This window comes from Nesoenas mayeri (genome assembly GCF_963082525.1).
Source record: "Nesoenas mayeri genome assembly, chromosome: 6".
NCBI lineage: Eukaryota > Metazoa > Chordata > Aves > Columbiformes > Columbidae > Nesoenas > Nesoenas mayeri.
Window position 1 is genome coordinate 34493102 of NC_137545.1, and position 24396 is coordinate 34517497.

The 24396-nt window shown below is 43.9% G+C and overlaps 1 protein-coding gene across 1 annotated transcript; it reads left to right on the forward strand.

Annotated features, from left to right (window-relative positions):
* Positions 1–1529: 1529 nt before the first annotated feature.
* SCTR (secretin receptor) lies at positions 1530–20745 on the forward strand (the record flags this gene model as incomplete). Its single annotated transcript, XM_080347073.1, is given in 17 exon segments — positions 1530–1568; positions 1572–1592; positions 1594–1652; positions 1654–1681; positions 1685–1735; positions 5474–5600; positions 8121–8231; positions 12108–12211; positions 12509–12606; positions 13562–13694; positions 14887–15040; positions 15132–15192; positions 16228–16297; positions 19006–19097; positions 19193–19331; positions 19515–19556; positions 20569–20745. Coding segments are annotated over 17 exon segments (1506 nt in total).
* Between the last annotated feature and the right edge of the window lie 3651 nt (positions 20746–24396).

A 24396-nucleotide genomic window follows, 5' to 3' on the forward strand; every position in this document is an offset into this window, starting at 1 on the left:
CCCACCTTTAACAATTTATTTAACTGCTCGACCAGTTTCAACCCAAACCTATGGGAAAGCAGAGCTCTTCAAGAAATGAAAGTTTCTACAAGTTTAGTCTGGATGGGGGCAAGGAAGACTGGAACATTTGCCTTTTGCAAGGCGAAGGATGTTTGAGCGTGGCAGTGGATGCAAACCAGGCAGCTGGGCAGGACAGAGATAGCATGCAGGCAGAGCAAATCCTGCCCTGTGCCTGAGTCCTGCTCTGGAGATGTGGATAGACATGAGGATGGTGTGTAGGGAAACAGAGAGCATTGCAATTCAACTCTCCTAAGGAGCACGTATAGAGATGAGCTGGAGTTACTGTGGTCAGAGTGGGCATGGGAAAAGGCAAAACTCACTAGGAAGGCTGGATTCCTCCATTGTGCAGCTTGACGAATGACTTGCTTAATCCAATGGCTGGATTTTCAGCACACAGGTAATGAGCCAGATGTTTTATGGCCATAGTCATTGACTTTACTGGTAAATCCGGAGCACACTCTCAGCAGATCAGAGGACAGAACCTGCATTTCGAACAGACCCTCATCACATTTGACCTGCCTGGGGTGATGTGTGACAGTAAATTGGAAAAGATGGTAAAAGATGTTTCAAGACACTTTGCTTTGAGAAAGGGCACTAGCGCACAGTGCAAACTTTATCGAGGATGTATTCATTATTGTGCTACAAGTGCAGTAGGCAAATAAGGGCTGGGAACACCTGCCTTGGCAGCTGGCAGCCCACACACAGGGTGAGCACACAGCCCTTTACAATAGTTTTGCCACAGAAAGAAAACCTGGAAAAGCAAAGAGTGCTCTGCTGCCAGGGAAAGGGATTGCTGGGGAACTGCCTACGGGGAACCCAGGATGGCTTGAATCAACATCCCGTCACCAGGTACCACAAGGATCCAACCATGACAGCTTCTTGCAACCTATAGCATTGGGACAAAAAGCAGACTGACTGTTTCTCTGGATGTTGGATGACAATGTGAAATTCAGTGAGCATTTAGGGTCCTCTTTGGAAGGGGTGGGAAGAGCAGATCCCCTGTTTGCCCTTTCTCTGGTTCCTACCCCAGAATGGGGCTGGGTGGAGGCACAGGCAGCCAGCTCTCCTGCCGCAGCCTCCGCCAGCCTCCTGATTTCTGGCTCTCGGGGATGTGTGCTCACCGCGGGAGGCATGTGCAGAACAGTGCAGGCAGCCTGCATCACATTCCTCCAACCCTCTTTCTCAGCAGGGCTCTTATTCCAGGGCTGTGTTTCCCCTTGATTGATTACCTCTGCCGTTGTGGGGCAGGCACCTTACACAGGAGTCCCGCTTGGTCCCTTATCACGGGAGCATGAGGAATGATCATTCCCCAGCGACACCCGTCGATAATAGTGAATAATAGCCGGGAAGGGAGGCAGATGATAGTAGGAACATGCTCAACAGAGGTGCTGCTATTCTTGGGACAGGAGGCTTCTGCAGAGGAGGAGGAGAACTTGGAGGTTGGATGAGGGGGTGTCCTGTCATTACTGATGCTCTTTAGGGCTCAGCAGCTGGAGAGAAACATTGGCTAAGGATGGTCAAAGCTGGGAAGGAAAAAAATCAAGGAGGGTAAGGAATGAAGTGAAAGGAGCTGAAAGCCACGCTGGAGGGCACACAGACAAGTGATGAAGGAAACAGACTGTGATTGACTATGTGGACCATCTGGGTGACCATCTTCTGGATTTCAACTGTCCTGGTAGGTGCTCAGAGCTATTTATTCCCAATTGCATGGAGCCACATGTTGTTGGAGTAAGTGCACCTCTGTTCCATGAAGTCGTGGTGTCTTTGTTTAAAAAGGTCTGGGTACAAGCTGGGATTTTTTCATTTTATTCTTGCATTTGTTGCTTCCTGCATTAATTGACAGTGGCCAGATGGCTAGATGCTGAATGCCTCCATTTCCTCATCTATGTAAAGACAGCAGCGTGCCTCAGTTTCCCCATCTGTATAAAGACAGCAGTGTTACTAACCTGCTTTGGTAAACATAGCAAGTTCTGTGATGAAGGAGGAAGAACTTAATACCATTTGGAGCAGCTTTGCTAATTTACACCAGCAAGCAACACCCTAAGGGGGAATGCCCAATGCTAGCAATGCTTCCCTTGACACAGATTGAAGGAATGCAAAGCAATGTTTGACCCAAATAGTTTGTTTTCTTTCTTTTAGCTCTATCACTTTACGGGGAATTTCTGTGGCAGATTGTCACTGCTGAGCTCTGGGTGCTCAGACCAGTTGGGAAGGACAGCTGAACCTGGGCTGTGATCTCCAGGTGCTGCTCAGTTCATTCAGATTTTAAAAGAATGTAAAATCAAGACCAAAATACATCCAGCCTGTGTGTGAGAAGTTGCAAAAGGATCAAACTCTCAGCAAATGCAAAAAAATCACCGTTTCATTGCAACTAATGGGAAAACCAATCTATCTGTCCCAGCAGGGGATTTGGTTCAAACTCTGAGAAAACCTGAGCTCTGCCTAGATATTTTAATCGCAGAGCTAATGCAATCTGCAAACTTTTTTGCCTTTTGATCATCTTCCACAGTAAAAATAGTAACTGTGATGGTTGTCTTGTAATTTTGGTTTCTCATTCTCAGGTACTATTTAAAGGACTGTGAAAGGACTGTCATTGCTCAGGGTGGCACTGAGGGCATCTCCTTCTGATTGTTCTTTTTCTAATCCTTTGAAACACCTATTGTGATTTTGCCAGGCATCTTTTCTTCTCCTTTAAATCCTCTCATTCAACTAAACCAACTTACTTTCTAATTAAATGGCTGGGAATTTTTGGTTGCAAATATTATTTATATTTATTAAATGGCGGTTGGATCCATTCATTTCAAAGGTTAAAAATTAGTTGGTTGTTGCTGCCATTATCACAAACTGCAGCTTTCTGCCCATTCAAGACATCTATTTATCACAGTTATTTCTGTTTCGAATAGTTTTGGTATCTTATATTTTCTTTAAACTAAATGTGAGGATGTCTTGACCCCTCATCAAAATCTGACATCTGGGAGCTGTTTCAGGGAACTGTTTAGGAATAGATGAATAAAGTGCACTTAGAGGAGCTCATTTTCCCCATGGATTTCAAGGTGTGGGGACAGGGTGTTTGCTCCCAGTTGAGTTTGGAGAACACGAGCAAGACGGTGGGTATCAAAGCGAGGATATCTGGCCATGGCCCGGGAACTGGGATTTCACATCACTCAGCAAACAGCCGTGCTGGTCCCACTCACACCCAGTGTTGGCAAAGACCGACCAAAGAACAGTGTTTGTGGGAAAAAACCCATATTTAAACCAGCACCCGGAGGCTCTCTGCTTCCTCTGGGTTTAAAATCCTGTTACCCACATGTCTATTACTATGCAGCAGTATAAATCTGATCAGAAGAATAGGGTGGACATCACTTGGCAGGGCAATAGAGTAACTGTAAGGTGTTAACCTACACCATATTCCTGCTTAAGCAACACATTTTATGTAAGAAAAAATATGCTGTATCAGATCATTGGGGTGGGTGGTCTTCACAGCAGAATGTACTAAAAATGTGGCCATAAAGAAATAATGTAGGCTTTAAATCTCTTTCTAAAACAAAAGCTTTCTTAGGACCTACATTTCTCCAGTATAATCTTGAATGATCCACAGGCAAACCAAATTGGTTCTGTTGACCACTTCAAATGCTCAGCACTGAGTTTTTAAATGCATTTTCAAGGCAACATTTGGACAGAGATACTACAGCAGAAGCATCTAGTAGGTCTTAACTGTCACATTTGTACTTGTGAACTATGAAAATACACTAAATTGCTTTACTGTTGGTAATAAAGTAGATAATAATAGATAACGATAAATAATGCATGTTTGAAATTTCTGTCAGTATTTAGAAATTATCAATTAAACTTTCAGCTAACAACTGAAACTCCTAAATGCAATTACATTTCTTTAGACATGTTACTCCAGTCAGAGATTTATATTTTTTTCAAAGATTAAATGGATTGCTTTTTTCAAATACTACATGGAGTAAAAATGCATTTAAATCCTGGCATCAGAGGATAGTTTATTTCATCTGAATTCTTTGCGTATTTGATTCCAGAAAATTCATTACATTATGCAACCAAATGGTTTTTAGTTTAGTTATTTCATGATGCTCAAAGACAATGGAGAAAGATGCTGAAGTTAAACACAACAGACCAATTAGATGAGGCATGATACACTGCTGAAAAGATGAAACTTTGTTCAGATATCCAGTAGCCGGAAAACTTCCAGGCAAAATTAGTGGGAATATAGTTGCTTATGTCTGTTAGACTAAAATTCAATTGTAGGAAGTTCTTATTACAAGGTTTTCGGTGATCATTCTTTCTCCTAAATCTAATCTAAAAGTGATCAGCAATGCCACAAGACTGATTAGGTTGAGTAGTAATTTGATACTTTCCCTGCATAAAGTATATTAAAAAATTTTATCTGATACTTTTCAAATAATGCATCCTGATGACTTGCTTTTACAAATGTGTGTGTCTACGTATGTGTGTGTGTGTATATATATATATCTATATATATGTGTGTGTGTGTGTGTAAGTTTTGTTGTGGGAATTTATAAAGATTTTTGGGTTGATTCATGAGGGAGGAATTATCTGATTTTTTTCTAATGGGAAGCAACTTATATTCAGTATTGTTATTGTCAAGAACAAAAACTGGCAAAACCAGTAAAAGTGCTTTTCTACTGCAAGACACAACAACCGAGACCTTGTCCTGCAAATCATTTTGCCATTATTTTTACTACATGCCATTTTAATGGTTGGTAGCTGTTTGAACTTTCATTTTGGTCCAGCTACATATAACATAAACTACACATTTAATTGTTACATCAGGATCAAGTTAAGACTAACATTTCCACATTGCTTTGTGAGAAAGGAAGAGGCAGAAAGGTGGGAAGGTAAGAAAATTACCTTAGGACAAATTACCATCAAGACTCTCTCAAAAATCTGGTTTTGGGTTGGCTCCTGCAGTAGTAGCAGTGAAACAGGCTTGGGTGGTCTGAAACCAGTGACATATTTGGATCATTTTTGACCTGGAAAATTACCTGCCAGGTCTATGGTTTAGCACTGCTAGGGGCGAGTAATTAATTCTCTGTTGCTCTAGGAGAGTCCAGCAGTGCTCTGGATGTTTCTGCAGTCTTTTGGAAGAGTATCCTGCTCATATACTTAATTTGGCAGAATAACATTCATTTTTCTCAATAACAGTAACATCAGCAAAAGGGAGAAGGCAGAAATTCAGTCTGTGCTTGCCTGCTGCTACTATAAAAAAGCAGGCTTAATTAGGAAAATTGACTGTATTTCAAGAAAATATTGCCCACAGCCAGCTGTAAGGGTTGCATGGGGCACGTGAGCATGAGAAGAGTAAATCCTGTAGAGCAGATGTAAGATTTAAGAGGAAAAGTGATTCTGCTGCTTTTACAATTTACAGGGCAGGGCTGTCCCACCCATCTGTGACCTCTTGAGTGTCCTGAAAAAAGAAGAAGAAAACTGTGCTGAGACTCTGTCCCTGGAGGCAAAGAACAGAACTCCTGAAAATGATCCGCTCCTGAGCTCAGGTAAATGCTGGGTGAACGTGCACAATAAAATCTGTTCTCCGATTATCTGGGTGGCTTCAAAATCAGATAACCCCACATTCCTTCCTGTAGGAGGCATGTACCTTGTATACATCTCTCATTTAGGAGCAGAGAAACAGGTAAGATCTGTTACAAGGCTCCAAGAGTGGGATTTTGATTTTGTGACAGCAACAGTTGTAGGAGCCTTCTAACTCAGCTGCTGAACTGCCATCCTCACAACAACAGAGCACATCAGCAGCAAAATCTTGGAAATTGCAGAGGATTTGGAATTCTCCTCATATTGGACTAGGATGTTTTTATAAAGCCAGCCCAGTAAATGCAAATTTAATTAACTACATTTGCCTGAAAATCGATGAATACCAGCAGCCAACATTCAAATCACATGGCTTGAAGGTCCTCAGTGCATCCTCTTTGCTCTAACTTACTGTCACATAACAGAGTTCTTGCATTTCAGAAGGGATTTTTCATCATATAAAGGAGCTTTTTGCCTGTGAAGGTCTTGTGGTACTGATTTCTGATCATGTAGACAGCTTTCCTTCCACCGCTGAGCAAGTGTGTTCATGTGCAGGAGGTCTCAGACTGATAACTGCAAGCAATTATTGAAGCTTGCCTATGAATTGTTATAATTTTGCCAGGTCTTTCTGTGCACTGAGTCTGATGCAGGGACTTTATGCCAGTGGTGTTGGCATGAAGTTCCCATAACCCAAACAATTCAGCCCAGTTAGGCATAAATATTTCCCAAGGTGATGTTTCATTTGTTGTTAAACTATTGCTTTGAAGTAAATGGTTACCAGGTCCTATAAACATCGACACAGGGAGGACACCAGAGTTGAAGTGCCCTGGCTGTGAAAAGCTCTGTATTTCCAGGCACTAGGACTGTTGTGCAGGAGGAAATCAATGCATTTCTAGAAATGTAAATGTTTTTGTCAGGCTAATGGAGGGAGGCCTTATAAAGCGTGAAGCGTTTGAAGAGAACACTCACATTTCCTCCCCTCGGTTTTCAGCGAGCGTGCGGGGCATGTGGCACACGTCAGGACCTGCCCGGCGCAGGGTGGTCTTGGCATGCTCCAGTGGCCTCTTTTTTCCCTGCCATGTTACAAATCCCACAGACAAGACTTTCCTAAAACCAATGACAGTGAGTGGAGGCAAGAAGGGACCCAGCCTGAATGATTTCAGGAGAAGAGCAAAATAAAAAAGACCAGGATGGCAGTTTCTTTATGGCACAAGGGGCATCAGCTGTAGGTCTTCTCTATTAACACTGCACTGCAGGCCAAAATTCATCCAGACCAGCTTCAAGCACCAAAGGAAGACTGAGATCACCCTCACGCTGTGCTCCATTGACCATCTGCTGCCTCTCTACCACTCCCACCAGAAGGCAACACAGTCAAGCCAAGGGTGCAGCTGGAATCACACCCTGACTGCAGAAGGGGACCACAACAAGCCTGTCCTTCATATAAGCAGCTCCAGCACCTAACTGAGGGACATGGGGTGAATCTGAGCAGTGTTGGTCGGTCCCCGCAGCTGATGGAGGCCTCAGGTGGCAGAAGGTGCAGAGAGGGCAACTGAGCCATGGGGCTTGTGCCTGCAGAGAGCCCAGCGGGACTCCAGGTTCAATGGTTGCTCTGAGATAGATCCTCCAACAAGCAGGTCACACTCTCAGAAGCCTGGCCTCCAAAAACACAACAGTACAGACAGATTGTGCCAGTGTATTGGTGTGAACCCCTGTTTTGCCCTAATCTGTAAATGTGATGATCTTCCCTTCATGGTCCCAGGGACTAACAGAGCTTGGCAAAGTTTTGCTTTCCTGCAGCAGAAACGCCACTGAGACCACAGCCAAGCCCCACAAGTGATCTGTTGGCGTTATTCACTCCAGCAGAGTCTTGGCATAATGAAAGAGATGAAGAAGCAGAAGAGTATTTACGGTGGTACAAGGATTACGTTGATACTCTTCCTCTCTGCCCTTTCCCCAGTACAATTCTGAAGCTGTTTATACTCCTAATCATGTTGTATCTTTTTCTGTTTACAAAAGGATTATGTGAGGAAAATATCAGGAGCTTTAGAAAGACTGAAAAGTGAGATAAGAATTTCACATCTGGTTTCCTTCATCTTTCCAAGGCCATTCAATATTTACCAGAAGACAGAGGGATAGCCAAGGGCCTGATGCAAAGTTCACAATGACCCAAGTTCCTCTTTGTCTGCACAGTAGAGACCAGTGAAGCCAAGGACCAGAATGGGATGGCCCTGGAGCTTGCTGAAGCTGGTTTGAAGCAAGTAGGACCTGTTCTGTCCTATCCAGGTCTCAACAGGACTTGCTCTGTCTCATCCAGCTTGCTTTTCAGAGAACTGAACATTTATGTTCCTGTAGCTGTCTTGGTCCTTGGGAGACATTGCATGGTGTTTGGTTGCTTGGAGATGTTTCAGATTGTTTCATTGTTAGGAGAAGTTTTGTGGTGTTTTGTCACTGGGAGATGGTCCCTGGTGTTCTGTTGTTGCCCTCCTCAGGCAGGTGTGCTGGAATGTGGGATAACATGAGCTGCTGGCCTTCGTCTGCCGTGGGACAGACTGTCAACGCTCAGTGCCCTGAATTCTTCCAGATGCTGACTGGGAAAAAAGGTAATACTAAAAATGTGCTTTTCTTCCCCAGATTTTTTTTAAATTGTTATTTTATTTTTAAATGTGTATTTACAAAGATGCCACTGTCAGGTCTGAACTCGAAGCGAAATTTTGTCCTTGCTTCTTTTAAAGACCGATGGTCACATAGCTGTTCCATTTCCAACACTAAGGTAAATTTGTGAAAGCCTGGAATTAAAGCACCAAGAAGTTTTTAGTTTTTATTTTTCTTAGCCAGGTAGCGAAAAGTGCAGGAAGCAAATGCTATCCTGAGAAGCACTTTTTTAGCATGGTTTATTGAAGGAAGGAGTTTTCTCCACTCAAGTTCTGTGTTTATATATTTATGTCCATCTTTCCCCTTCTAATAACTACTAAGAGTCAGTGACTGATCTCAGCTGAGCTTGACAGGGACAAAACTTCACACAGTGTTACCTTCATAAAAGTTTTGGCAAAACAGCCAGCCAGGTAGGGGGAAAAGAACCTTTTTTTTGCCTCCATCAAGAGGAAATCTGGACTGGAGGTTCATCCCTTGGCTGGTGACAGGCTCCACACAAGTGACACAAATTCATGGGAACTCAGCTTTCATGGCTCACCAAACAACTTGCTCACAAAGATACGAGCTCAAGCAACATTTGTTGTCATTTCACTGGGATTTCTAAGATAGAAATGGAGTGAAATGTTATTCTCCGTATACTACAGTATCATGAGACATTAAGTAGGAGTTTCTGCCTGCTTTCTGTTCACTTATACTTTTCAGCAATGCCCAAGAAATGTGCCTACATTTCTCTTTAGTGAGTTAATGGTTCAAATCAGAAGAGGGCTTTGCATTTTTCGGTTGTAGGACATGGACTAGTGAGGTCCAGTACTTACAGAAAAGCAGACAGATTTATTTTATGGAGGGAGGAAAGGGAAATAAAGTGCTAGATTGTCTAGTAAAGATGAGATAAATCAGAGGAGAAGGACTTAGTGCTCTTGGAATAAAATCAGACATGAGCTATTAGGATTAAAATAAATACCATGCTACTTTCTATATGCACAAACAGAAGCTGCCCAATGAATCCTATAATCTGGTTTAAAGACAGGATAAACTACACAAAGACACAGGTCACTGAAGAAATCATCAGTCTGGCTCACAAATCTTTAGCGTAGTGATGCCGGCCCTTAAATGCATTAAATGAATCCCTGCTGGTACAGCCACTAGAGGGAACTGCTCCCTGCCTCTCGCCTTTGCACCGGAGACGAAAACAGGAATTTGTACATCCAAAGGTCATAATACGTCTCAAACGTGCCTTGCGTTATCTTGGAGATAGTCTAACAGCTGTAATCAGAGTGACAGTGTTCAAAACAGAAACCCAAGACATGGTCTATGAGCATTTGCATCTTATTTTGGTCTCTACATCTGGCATTTTGGGTAAAGTCAGCAATAGTTTATTCTCATTGTCATAGCCACATTCTTCTTGGATTTTATCCTGTGGTTGGCCCATGACTCATGAGTTTAATCACTGCTACAGTCGTTGACCTGTTTGAAGCAATTTTGCAGAAGAAAAACAAAGATCTGTTTGCTTGAAAAAAAGCAGAAATTTTCTCTCCTCACCACTTACAAAGCAGATGGGCAGCCACAAATGCCAAAGATCCATACATTAAGGGATGCAGATAGCCCTGAGCTCTGACCAAACCCCTGTCGCTGTGCTGTTGAGCTTTGTGCTGACATCTAGACTTGCATTTGCAGCCCAAACTGTCTGCCCCCTTCCTGCATAATGAAACAAAGAAACAAAATAATCTGGAGCCAAATAACATAACTGAAGTTCACATCTAGACTTGCACATTGTGTCTCAGGCAAGAAGTGAGGAAAGGTGTGATGACTGTGGGGATTCAGAGGCAGAGGAGAAGGCCACATCGGATGGTCCCAGTTCCACAGCCATCCCTTTAGCCGGTGTTCCCCCTTGCCTAGGTGACTCCGAAAGCCTCCAAAGCATCAGTAAACACCAAGCACCCATCATTAGACTGATTGCACACCCCAAACCTGCTCCGAGCTGCATTTTCCCCAGTGTGTGTCACCCATAAGCAAGTAGCATTGTTAAAATTGTGCTCATGTCCATCAATATCATATGCCCTCCACAATCTCCCATGCATTGCATATAATGCAATTGCACACGTGCACCAACACCAAACTTCACCTCTTGTCTGATCCAATTTGATATCTTCAGGTAAAAATCAGTTACAGGCATGTTTACAAGCATAACACTTGGTGTCAGTTAAGTACTTGTGTCTTAATAATTGAAACTGAAATACAGAATTTGTCACCACACCACTCCCTTGCCAGGTGCCAGAACAGGTTGGGGATAACAGTTTGGAAGAGTTGTTCATCTTCTGTTGTTGCTGCACTGCAGCAGGGTTTGGAAAACCTGGTTTAAAAAGCAAACCTGGCCCTTCCAAAAATGCTAAGCTGGAACAAGGTGTTCATAAACACATCAGAATAAGAGTCTGATACTGACACACCCAGAGCTCTCCCCGCTTGGAGATCTCTGCATGTTTGCCGTGCTTTGCACTTTCACAGAGGTGAGTTCAAATCAAGAGCAGACATGCTGTCAGGCCACCAGAGTCAGCCAGTCCCAGCAGGGTTCCAAAGAGCATAAACCAGTGCCAAGCACTGCTGCATATGCATCTCCCTCCGTTCCTTCAACACTGCAGGGATTTTTTGCAGATATGGAGTGCCCCAGAGTCTCCATAGCTAAGTGTGTGGGCAAAAGGAGGCTTTTATGGTGTCTTCCAGCCAGGTTTCTACTATGAAGCACTGCTGCTTTCAGGCCCTTTCCAAATCTTTGCTATCTTTGCCATTACTACAGCAAAGCCAGGATTTCACTGCATGTTTCTAAGGTGTGGCTCCTACCTGACAGATTAATGTGATGAGGACAGTGGGTAGTGGTTTTACTTCCTTCTAAAAGTTTCTCATCTCTTCAGCACATGACCTACATGCCTGGTGGGGTCATTTTCCTCCAGTGAGACTGTAAGGCGTGTAGGACAGGAATTCCCACTTCCACTTTAGTGACAAACATGAATATGGATGTGTTCAAACCTGTCCTATTCAACCATGTGCAACTTGCTGGGGATTGGTCTCTCTCAGCTTTAGGATTCTAAAAGTCAGAGGTCCCAGCAGAAGTGGGTCAGACAAGGTGCGCTCTGCAGATGTCTCTCTGAAAATGAGATGAATTCTGCAAATGCCTCTTTTTTGCCACTGGCTAGAGAGACAGCCATGAGGGACACAGCTGGACTCAAGCATTTAGCTTTCAGAAGTCCAAGTTAAGTGACGGGAATCCAATCCTAGCCTTTCATTTGCAAATAAACAAGGAAATCAATAATGTAAGATAATGCCCAGACCTAGCTGTGGGGACAAACCTTTTAATTTTCATTTAAATCTCACAAAAAATCTGTATCTAAAGTTTAATGTTCTCTTCAGACCATGACAAACCACAGTAAGGAGGTGGCAGCATTCAGGAAAGTATCAGGTTTGTATGGAGTATGAATCTGTGATTGAAAAAGTCATGTGTTTGCTGCTGATCCTGGAACACTGGCCAAGAAACACCAGATGTACCGAACAGCATTATTTATGTTGCAATTAATAAAAACACATCCATCACAGTCATCCCTTGATTCGGCAAACAATATTATGACCCACACAAGCACACTGGGCAAGTATCAACATCATTAGCTCAGCTGCATTTCACTTCCACCAATGCAGAGTGCACTGCCTGGGGGAAAATATTCTCTTTGCTCTTGGAGCAACCCCTGCACGTTGATGACTGATGCCAGAGGACAAAAAAGATACACTTGAAAATGACCACACCTATTTTTGTCTTTTTTTGTGTTGTTACCACACAGGTTTTGTCTACCGAAACTGTACAAGTGAGGGTTGGTCAGACCCATATCCAAGACCCGATATTGCTTGTGGCTACAATGTCAATGACACAACAAATGAGGCAAGAGTAAGTCCAAGTGCCTGTGACCACAGATCTGCTGCTTTGAGGCCCTGGGGGAAGGAACATGTTAAGGAGAAACTGAATGATGTTGTGATTTAGCTCAGGTGGGGTTATTGTTACAGGTGTTTTTCAGTTTAAATGATTCCTACAGATGATCAGAATGGGTTCCTCAGGGTAAAACTTCAGTAGCTGGTTGTACAAGAAAATGTGTTTGTCAGATAAGAGGGGACCCCTTTCTCTTGGTATGGGCTGATTGCTACCAGACAGTCAAAGGTAAAGACGTCAATCTATGTTCCTGTACAGCGTTCCTATTTCATGACTCTGAAGACCATGTACACCATTGGATACTGCACCTCTCTTGTGACGCTGATGATAGCCTTAGCAGTCCTGGTCTCTTTCAGGTGAGGAGAAGCATCTCTGGTTTGCATTTGGCCAGGGCTTCTAGTCATCCCAGCTAGCACAGATCCATCTGTTGGCTTTCAGGGCAAGTTAAAAATTGAAGAAATTCTGAAACCCTTCACAGAAATCAGTGATAAAAATAATCTCTGAGTCTTGACTCCCAGAAAATGTCAGGCCTGCTCCTCATATTGTGCTCTTGTGTCCTGTCCAAAATGCAGCTGGACATATTTTGCAGACAGGTGTTTGTACCACCTCCCCGCTGAGGTTTTCCCATGACTTCAGTGTCCCTTGAGCAGACTGTCTTTCCCACTGCTGTTCTTTTCCCCACTTGAGACTGTGGCTAAAACTTTACGTGCTGCTGTACTGGCTTCTGGGAAGGTGTTTCAGGTTGATAGCAGCAATCTGACAGCTTATTTTCACACATCCTTATAACCCGCAATTGGTACTTTGCTGCTTATTCAGTGAAATGAATTTCCCCTACAATAAGTGTCAAGGCGGCGCCTCTGGGTAGAAGGAACCCCAACTACTTTGCAAACTCATCTTCAGGCTGCACAGCCTCCAGACCCAGATTATGCGGAAATTTAATGCTTAAAACATTGGCAGGCATCAGTGTACTGTGTGGCAAACCAAATAAATGCACCCAGGTGTGGGTGAACACCTTGGGTTCATGTTACTCCAGAAAGGAGGGAGGGATGCTAGACCAAGCATACTGGTGTGAAATTGCAACTCTGCTGTCAAAGTACCTGACTGGAGCAGATGTGACTTTAGCATTTTGAGGTCCTGTCTAGGATATCTCTCTTGGGAAATGTGTTATTTTTCCTTTCATAGACAGAAAAACAATGTTCTTAATTTGTGATCTTAGAATTAACAAGGATTGAAACCTGCTGTTGACAGCCACAGGCTACCTGCATTGGTTTGGGAATGTGACTTCATAAGATCCCTGTCTTTTTGTAACAGAAGACTTCGCTGCACGAGGAACTACATCCACATGCACCTCTTCACATCGTTCATTTTGCGAGCCTCATCCAACTTCATCAAGGACGCTGTTTTGTTTTCCTCTGACGACACAAATTACTGCGGGGCATACACGGTAACCCTCTGCCTTCCAGCTTGCTCCGTGCCTCAGTTTCCCAGCAGGATCACAGCAGTAGTTAGTGTGCAGGGATGGAAATCTCTGTCTCAACTTTCCATTCAGCATGAGAGGTTATAGAAGAGGAGAGGTATGCTTGGTCCCTTCTCCATCACTCCAACCTGCACGTTGGTTGTTCCTGGCTGAGATTCCTCTCTTTGGGGGGATTCTTCATGGGTGGTGGTGGCATGAAGATACAAAAGCAGCCCAGGCTGGAGCAGACACACAGAAACCCAAGTGCAATTCCTCATGGCTATAGATGCCCTTATGAGTACAGGTCAGTTTGAAGTAGGCACCTGCATTGATAATCCTGATTGCATTGACTAGGTGACCACAGAAGACACCAGGAGTTCAGTACGTTGACCCAGAAATGCCCAAATATGGGTGTCTCAGGCTGTGAATACAGGATACAGTACCAGGGTGGAGATTTGTATGTGGATTTTAGATCTTGGTAGATGGGGCTGGCAGGAAAAGTATGAGAACACATTAAATATTGCTGAGTTATACTACAGTATGAGACCTGATAGTAAGATACGGGTTTGCACCCAGAAAGCCTGGAAAGGGAACCTCCCAAATTTTGAATTAATTTTTTCCTTTTTATTGGCAGCAAAATATTTTTAAAACCGGGGGCAGGGGGAAACACTGGAGACAATGATCAATGCTGTAAACCAAAATATAAGAGTTAGGGAGTGGGGAAAAAAAAAAAAAAAAAGGTGCTTTGTTTGTTTGTTTGTTTGACCTCCTCAGTTTTGCTGGATTTTTGTTGCTGAATAAGAACATGCTGAGCAAATCTTGTCTTTATCAACCCCTTTTCTTGGGAAAAAAAAAGGATTAAAAATACATTCATGTGCTTCTTTAAGGTGATATCAGTGCTGCTGATACTAATAAGGTAGTAACAGTGAAACTCCTCTCAGACAGTAACCCAAACCCATGCATCCATCACACTTTTGGTTCTTACTACTGAGGCAGTTGATAAATGCATTTATGAGTGTCAGTCCTGCTTTCTTGTCATGTGAACGCCTGTCTCAAGGTCATGTATTTAGTCCCCTAATTGCTATAAAATCTCTGTTTGCCAAGATTTATTTACAACTGCTTCTCTGCTAGAAGGTAGATATGAACCCAGGCAGAAGCTAATTATCCTCTCTTTCCTCAGGCAGGGTGTAAGCTCACCATGGTCTTCTTCCAGTATTGCATCATGTCTAACTACAGCTGGCTCCTTGTGGAGGGACTGTATCTCCACACTCTCCTGGTTATTTCTTTCTTCTCGGAAAGGAAATTCTTCTGGTGGTTCACTGCCCTGGGATGGGGTACTGGTTCTCATTTCTCATTTCATAACTGTGGGTTTGTTTTTCCTTTGGGGTGGATTTGTGGAGCAGTAATTACCTTTTCCAATCACAGGTGCCCCAGCTGTGTTTGTGGCCGCATGGGCGACTGCTAGGCAACTCCATGAAAATATTGGGTAAGTTGTGTGAAGGAGGGAAGGTGACACACCACGGGGAGCACAAAGCCCCTGTACCGGCTGCTCCATGGGGTCCTGCTCATTTGTACCTACTGGCAGCCAAGCAAACCCACCACCACACCACCGTTGCGTGGTTGGGAATAGAGGTCCAGCTAAACAACCTGAGAAAGAACCTTGAATTTCATTTGAGCATTATCTGGAGCACTGTGTCCAGTTTTGGGCTCCCCAGTTTAAGAAGGACAAGGAATTACTGGAGGGAGTCCAGCAAGGAGCTACAAAGATGATTAGGGGTCTGGAACATCTTTCTCATGAGGAGAGACTGAGAGAGCTGGATCTGTTCAGCCTGAAGAAGAGAAGCTGAGAGGGGATCTCATCAATGTTTATAAATATCTCAAGGGTGGGTGTCAAGAGGATGGACCAGGCTCCTTTCAGTGGTGCCCAACAATAGGATGAGGGGCAATGGGCACAGACTGAAGCACAGCAGGTTTCATCTGAATATGAGGAGAAACTTCTTTACTTTGGGGGTGCCAGAGCCCTGGAACAGGCTGCCCAGAGAGGCTGTGGAGTCTCCTTCTCTGGAGACATTCAAAACCCACCTGGACATGTTCCTGTATGATTTGCTCCAGCAAACCTGCTTTAGCAGGTGGTTAGGACTGGATGATCTCCAAAGGTCCCTTCTGACCGCAACCATTCTGTGATTCTGTAATTTTCAAGGACAAGAAGTAACCTTCAGGTATCAATTCAGCCTGCAATGTTTTCAGCATCTGTATCTGACTTTCTGATGGGTAGAACTTTCCTCCTTTCTCTTCTCCCTTCCAAAATTTTGAGCAGTGGTTGTACTTTAAGGCAGGACATATTTTCATCCAGTGCAGGTGAACTGTTTTCTGTCAGAAATGTTGTACGGCTAAGTGAGAACAGGAAATTAATTTTGTAGAAGGGAACATGGGTGTATCTGAAGTGTAAAACAGACTAAACCCCTTTGAAAAGACACCAGTGTTTTGATAACTGACTGCAGCTTCTCTTCTATTTTTACAGGTGTTGGGACATTAACACTAATGCCAATACCTGGTGGATCATTAGGGGCCCTGTAGTTTTGTCTATTTTTGTAAGTTTTTTTCTGGGACATGCAAATTCAAACTGTATTTTCAAATCTTGTGAAGTCAAAGATCATCTAGTCAATGTGCTTTAGAAGTGTGTTAATGAACTGATCTTAGACATGTGCCTGAACTGGTGTAACACATGAATTACTGCTTAAGCAACTTCTGCTCAGCAGGATTTAGTCAGTAACTAAATGCCCTGAAGAAAAGTTCACAAGGAAAGCTATAAGGTCCTCCCCAGAAGCAAGAGCCTGAAGAAGATCAGGTTTCCACATCCTGTTGATTTCATATGAACTTGGCTGGCTTGTGGAAGCTTGTTTTGGACTGTTTCAAGGAAGTCTCTGGAGGAGAAACGCAGTGGCTGTACATATCAGTACAATCGCCTTTGTGTCTCCTGGTCAATGCCCCTCTCAGCAAAGACAAAAACAACTTGCCTTACATGACCATTAGCTTTTGTTTTCAGCAATGAAAGCAGCTCACAGGATACACACATCATATGTTAGTGGGCTGGAATTATATATACTATTATGGCACTGCTCACTGCACAGGCACTGAAACTCGGTGTGAACCTGCCCAGTTCAGTAGCGATGTCATGAATGGTTTGGTACAAATAGTACTCAGCACCTAAGGTTTGAGCATTTGCTGGTGCTCACCTTCAGAGCCTTAGGTACCACGGGGATGGAGCTGCTTCTTGGAGATAAATGTTCTGGCCAACTGTGATGCTCTGGGGCAGAGCACACTGCAATGACCAGTCTGAAGCCCTAGTTCAGAAACACTCAAGCTGCTAGTTAGTCTCAAGTAACCTGCTGACACTCCAAGTGAGAACTCAAGAACTGGTTAAGAGTTTTGTGTTGCCAGTAGGAGCCAAACACAAACTGCAACTGCTCTCTTGGACACCCAAGCAGCAGAGGTGGTCAGTTAAAGTTCTGCTCCCATTTAGCACTGAGCAATCCTTCACCCCCACGAGACAAGCAGAAGACCATACAAGAGATTCAGAATTAATTTAACAGGGCCATAGCGTTTATTTTTCTTGATGAAATAACTCTTATGCTCCAGGAGCCACTCAGCAATATTTAAATGACAACAAGGCCCAGGCATTCTGCAAGGCAAAAAGCACAATCTTAATTTATCTATCTCCTAGGTTTCCTCAAAACCCTGATCACATCTAGCTTAGCCGCTTAAGGCAGGAGCCGCCTGTATGACTCTGCCTCTTTACCTAAGAGGCTTTTCTCAAGACCATAGTCACAGACAAACAAACAACCTGTCCTTCAGAATTCAGATCTAATCTTTTTATTCCTCACAGCACACAGTCCTTAGCAGTTCAAAGGGCAGAGAATCAACACCCATACACTCCTTTGTGCTCCTGGGCTGACATTCATTGCCCTGCTGCCCAAGGACTGTCCCTCCCAGCAGGAATCCCACCATCCCCCTTCCCCAGTAGTTTTTCATCAGCAAATGTCCTGCTCAGCCTACGCTGCTCATCCCTGGCCTGCTGGGTTAAAAACCCCAGAATCTGCAGACCTGGAGCTCCTTTTTGCCACATCACCCCCAAAATATTTCAGTCTTTCCTGTATGTTCCACACCCCTTGCTATTCCCAGCTCTGTTCCTTTCCTCACCTTCCACCAGCTCCTCAAACTTCCAGCCCTCTCCAGACACCCTCAGCAGCCCAGACCGCACAGCCACAGTTGCTCTCTCTGCATCCAATAATTTTGGGAATGGAGGGACATCCCAGGTCTGTCCCATCTAGCAGACCTGTTTCTCTTAGGGAAACCACCCACCACTCAGGACCCTGCTGTGGCACCAACAGACACGTCCAAGCCACCACGAAGAGGATGCATTGCTGTGATGGTGTTTCCAGGCACAGGGAGGGGTTGAGGGCCTGCCATGGTGCAGGGTGTCACAAAAGGGATTTGGGTGCAGGTCAGCGGGCAGTGCCAGGGGCAGGAGGGGTGCAGGACAACGTTGGAGCCCTGAAACAAAAGGCAGATAAAGCCCAGGTTGGTCCCTTATGCTATGGCTGTGAGGTGCTGGGGCTGGCTCTGCTTCCCCTGACTCTTGCTCTTTGCCTGAGGGTCAAATGAGCAGAAGCAGCTATTGTTTCACCTTTTTCCTAGCTGAGCAGCAGATCGGCATTTTTATCTGATATTCACACTTGGAGAGGGGGAAAATGCAAAAGTAAGAACTTCAGAGTTTCTCCTATCACCACTTTAAACTACTTTGCCTCCATCTTCCCAAACCACAATGTGTCTTTGGCAGGGATCAAATGACATTTGCAGTCCCAGTTAACAAGCCATAGCTCTGGTGTTGCCCCTTCACTGGCATGCAAAGTGGGGCCAGACTAGGCAGAGTTTGTGAGAAGGACATTGCCTGAAGGGATCCTACTGATGCGCCTGGTCTTGCTGCAATTTGGTAATTTGCCCGGACAACAAGCCATGATCATCCCCATAACTAAAGCTGCAGCAAACCAGCAGAGAAAACAGCCAGCACCAGAGCCCAGGGTGGTGGGACAGACTGGAGAGACAGGGACCGGGATGGGGACAGGGACACAGGCAGGCCAGCCCCAGCCCCTCTGTTCTGTCTGCTCAGCTCAAACACCCCAAACTGGCTCTGCTGGTACATGGCAGTTACATAAGTGGTTACTGGGCATTTGTTTATCATGTTTGGCTGTTTTCACATTTTTTTCTTTTTTTTTTTTTTTTTTTCTTTTCCCTTTAGATTAATTTCATTCTTTTCGTCAACATTTTAAGAATCTTGATGAAGAAGATCAGCTCTCCTGAAGGACGGAGCAGTGACTTCAACCAATACAAGTATGCCCCTTACATTGCAACTTTATGCCTCGTGAGCCCACCCGAGATCCCCTTGCTCCTTCTACACTGTCTTTCCCTGCTGATTTCATTCTCAGGAGACTTGCGAAGTCAACACTCCTCCTCATCCCTCTCTTTGGCGTCCACTACATCATCTTTGCTTTTTTCCCCGAAGACACAAGCAGCGGCACAATGGAAATTCAGCTTTTTTTTGAATTGGCTCTTGGATCATTCCAGGTAATATTTGACAAGCTATTATTTCTTTAAAGTAAGAAAAAGAGGTATAACATTTAACTCTGCAATGGAACAGAGTCCCAATGGCAAAACCAAGTGCTCTGATTTCCCTTGAGGTGTTCATCCCCATTCAAAATCTGCAACTGGAATTCTAAATCTGTGACCATGGTTCTTTTATCTTTTAAGGGCTTCGTTGTGGCTGTGCTTTATTGTTTTCTTAATGGTGAGGTGAGTTTCATATATACAACATTCTTTTTTATTGCTCAAGCATGCCTCATTAACCAGGAGGATACATTCTCCAATGAGTTACATGTTTTATCTCAGGGTTTTCTTCCCAGCTACCTAATGTCACTTGTGAAATACCTCCTAGACCTCGCAAACCCATGTAATTGTATGCCAGATGCAAACTTCACTATTGCAGCCCTTTCGTAAATCAGATAACATCATTACTGTCTGGGAACGGAGGGTGAGAGCACCATCCCGCACACACTCACAATCACCTGGTTCTGATGTATGGTACTATTATCTGTCATCCCACGGCTGTTTTCTTTGCTTAATCCTTGGGAGGAATTTATCAAAAGCTGTATCCAGTCCAGCTTTATTAGGAACTCTCATAAGGTAAAGCTTTTGGAAGTGGGACCACTTCCCTTGTAGTTGTATTATGACTCCCAGGCTTCTGGGCTAGAACTTGCAATCTGAAATGCTGCTTCTGCTAGAGCTGGGGGTAAAACGTTGTCCAAACCTGGGAGATCCTGAAGTTATTGGAAGGAAGCAAAAATACTTTAGTCCTTAGAGTTGGAAGAAAAAGTCACTTTGAAGTGGAGGAGGTGTTTGAAGTGCTTTGACTGATCTTTTAACAGAGTTCAGAAAAAGCTGTTTTGAAAAGAAAATCTGCATTTTTTTTACCTTAGACTGCCAAAATGTCCCAGCTTTACAACTGAAATAAAGATCTTGGAAAAATCTAAAGCAAACGCTTAGACCAGCTACACTCTGTGAGCAGTTTCACCTGCAATTAAACAGAAAAACAGGTTAACAAAAAAATTGTGTGGCTGCAACAACAGTATCACAAGAATTGACAAGAATAAGGCCCTAGCCTAACCCCTTAAACTGGGGGTTAAATAAATAAATCCAAACCTTGGCAAAGGTAACCCCCTCTCCCTTTCCTGTTATACTGCTCTCCGCAATGCTGAGCTCCAAGATAAACTAGCTGAACTAAGTATTTTGTGACCTTTCTACCTAGGTTCAGCTGGAAGTTCAGAGAAAATGGAAGCAGTGGCATTTAAGCAAACAACTGCGTCAGCATCTTAGCACCTCACCGAGTAATGGGGGAAGCGGCTTCACTCAAGAGATGCAGATGGTGAGGTCCAGCCCACCAGAGCGCAGGAGAGGAACCCTCCAAAGATCAAGCGCGCTTTAATGTCGTATGCCTAGAGGATACCTCCATGCCCAGATACACATGGTTAAGTCCCATGGACTATGCTGGGAGTCTTGTGCATCCAAAAGCAGGACTTGGCTGTAGGTCAATGTTTCTTGAAGCACATCTGTTTGTTTATATCCTGTGTAGCACCTGAGTTATTTTGCAAGGCAAAACGGGCCAAAATGTTCTGCTCTTCCTTGGGTTTCTGGCCACAGTCATTTGTGTTTCTTTCCACGCCAATATTTTTCAGCTGCTATTTGTGCTTTAAATGTGACCTTTCATTTTCCATGTGGCTCTCCAACATGTTCCAGGCTAAGCCCAGCTAGCAAGTATTAGATGTTCTCTGTTTCTTCTGCTGTTGATGATGGGAGGACATCAAATTTCATACAATGAAGGTTACATGCCATCCTTTAACATAGCCCATGGGTTTGAAATGAAAGATTAATTCATCCTTAAAATTTACCAAGACTCAAAGTCTTTCTGTTGTGGTGATGGATGGTGGACACTAAGAACATAAAGCACAGCTGAGCTCCTGTGTCTTCTCTAACTCTATATCCATTGCTCACATATACTCCAGTGGCAGGTTCAGACACTTTTATTCCTTTGTGTCTTCTAACAGTGGAGATCTCAGAAATAGTAGTGGCCCAATTTGGATCTTTGTATCTTTTTGAAATGGTAAAAAAGCTACTATAGCATATTCCAAGGGTGGCCAAGAAAACTTCATTAAGATGGGGCTTCCCTATTGGGTCTGAACCTGAGACGTGTCCAGCTAGTCTTTGAATGGAAGCAATTAAATCACTTAAGAGATTTAAATCTCAATTAAACTGGACAGTAAAAGGTATCTTGTGTAAAAAACCCACCATAGTGTCTGGCAAAAATCTCTTCAGAGTCTACAAGGACTTAGCGTGCTGAAATCCGCAAAGCTGCGCACCATAATACACTGTCACAAGGTATCTGAGCTTCTGTTAACAGCTTTCTGTTCTTAAACATAAAATTGTTAAGAAAATTTCCCTAGTTTGAGTAGGAAAGGGATAAAGGAATTCATCCAACAAATGCAACCAGGACTCCTCCTTGATTTTGTATCCCCATTTCCCCACTTGGGGTAATTCTTGCTTTATTTTTTTCAAGGGCAAAGATAACTGACAGAAAGCAAGTGGTATTTATCATACTTCTCTCTCCTCCTGATCACCTACAAGACATTGGCAAAACACGTGTGATATGTCAAATGCTGCCCGAGTAAAGCAGCACTCCCCAACTCTCCCAAAACTGCTCTAAGGAGGTTTTATTCACACCAAACCAGCACAGTAGACTTCTGCCATTTTACCAGAAGGCAAACACACAGAGAAATTCAAAGGATGCTTTCAAAGTTAAAGTACCTGTGCAGAAGCAGGTTTTTTGAGTGCTATTAGTACCATTTCAAACCCTGAGATTCTGGAAAAATGTATTTTTTTCCTCTGCTGGTGCAGACAGGAGGCACAGCCTGTATCCTCCCTGGCAAACAGGCGCTGTCTGCGCCAGGAGGGGAACCACAGCAGATGAGAGGGTTTTGCCTTTGTTCCAGCTCCCCTGCCTGGTTGGCTTTGCCTTTTGATACCGGTCACCCAGTAGTGGGAGAGCTGAACCTCTTTAAAACCAGGGGGAAAAAAAGAAATCAAACACAAAGCAGTGAAGTGACAAGGATTTCCAGGAATTAATTTTCAACTTTTTATTGAAATTGTAAGGCTTTGAGTCAACATCATTCTTTAAGACTCAGCCAAAGCACGAGGAAGGAAGAGCAGAGGCAGCATCAATCCCGTGACCGAGAGAGAAGTGAAAGATCTCACTTTTTGCTGACTAACCCAAGCCAAGCAGAGCCCCCAACCTCCTCAGGGGTTCACTCCGTCCCAATGCATTTAGCAACTCAGATACTTCCAAAAAGAGACAACCATTAACCTAATTTTCTCTCTGGCCTACAAATAAGACCAAGAAGAATAAAACAACCTGAATGTTCCCTGAGAATTAAACATGTACCAGTCAAGCCAAAGCAGCTGTTTAAGGGCAAGTGCCTTCTTTCAGCATAAATGAAGAAATATAGATTCAGAGGTACAATAACATGTAATTAATTAGATCTGATGCAATTATTTGCTCTCCCACAAACTGGTGTAAGAGCTCGGCCCTGCGGTGAGCAGTCAGGACCAGCACTGGTGGCACAAGGTCAGGTGGAGCCCAGGCTGAATGTGATACCTATTTGTACCATAGCCCTGGTGGAACAGGGGTGAACCACATGCCCTGAAACAAAATGCTCTTATTTTTTGTATTTTAAAAAAAGTTCTAGCGTAAGTTGTTTTACATGCCTATTTTTGTTTTATTTGACCTTTCTGAAATAACAACAACAAAAACAACAAAAAAAACCACCCCAAACAAACAAACAAAAATCAAACCAAACCACAAACAAACAAACAAACCCCCCAAAATAATAAGGAAGTATTGCCAGGCTCTGTTCTACATTTGATTCTGGCATCAAGCACTGACCTGGCTTGTATGAAAAGCTGAGGATCCATAAAAACCCTCAGCTGTCAGCTGGCACTCAGAGTCCTCAGCTCTTTGGGAAGACTAAGTCCACTCAGGCAGGTGGTCCCAGGCAATACAGTGCTGCCAACCACCACCAAAGTGGTATGGATTCTTACCTTGCCCATCTTCTGCACAGGTGATGCAAAATCACTCTTCCCTACTGGGGATCTCTCAATTAATTGAATGGAAGAATATTGAAGAAAAGAGCTACTTAGCTCAAGGAATGTTGACATGTTTATAAGCAGATGAATAGGAACAGGGAAGTAAATCTCAGTGAGCAAAACAGAGCGGAAGATCACGGGGTGCCAGGCACAAATCCAGCAGCCTGAAACAACTGACACAGGCTGAACACAAACTCTGTATTCGAGCTTTACCGACTTCCTTTTTTCTGTACTTGTTACGGGTACTCAACATAAAGCAGTTTATCATCAGGAAAGGGGACTTGAGTACCATCTTTCAGACAAGTAGTTACCCTTGTTCTGGGACACTGGTGTCAGCCTCTGGCCATTCACCCCTGGTCCCCTGAGGAGCCAGCTGTGCAGGCAAAAGCTCCAGCAGCTTGAACATCAGTGGTCAAAGATCTAAGGCTGAATTTAAAAGGAAGTAATTAATGGATTTTCTCTCCCAATACAGCAAACAAGGAAGTTCCCAGCAAAACTCAGAATCAAGACGCAGTATTGTTGTGCAGTGAACAATTACACTGTGCAGTGAATAATTACACTGTGCAATGCATTGGGGGACCTGAAATGAACCCTTTCAGAAGAGGGTGGTGCCAGTTCAGAGGGGTTGGATCCATGTGAAGGTGAGAGGCCCCAGAAATCCCGCCAACACCCCTTCCAGAACACCCCTCAGGGCAGACCTTTCTTCCACCCAGAAGAAAGTCCCTTCTTACAGGTGTGAGCTGATGGGAAGGTTTAGAAGAAAGGCCATTACCGGCTTACCACAGGCCCCAGCAGAGGGAAAGAGAAAGCAGATAAGGAATTATCTTTCTGTAACCGCCTTCCCCTGACTCACAAAAGCAAGCAAAGCTCAACCCCCAAACCAGGTGCCCCTCCAAACACAGGTGATGAAGGTACTGTAGAGTTAATATCAAAGCACTAG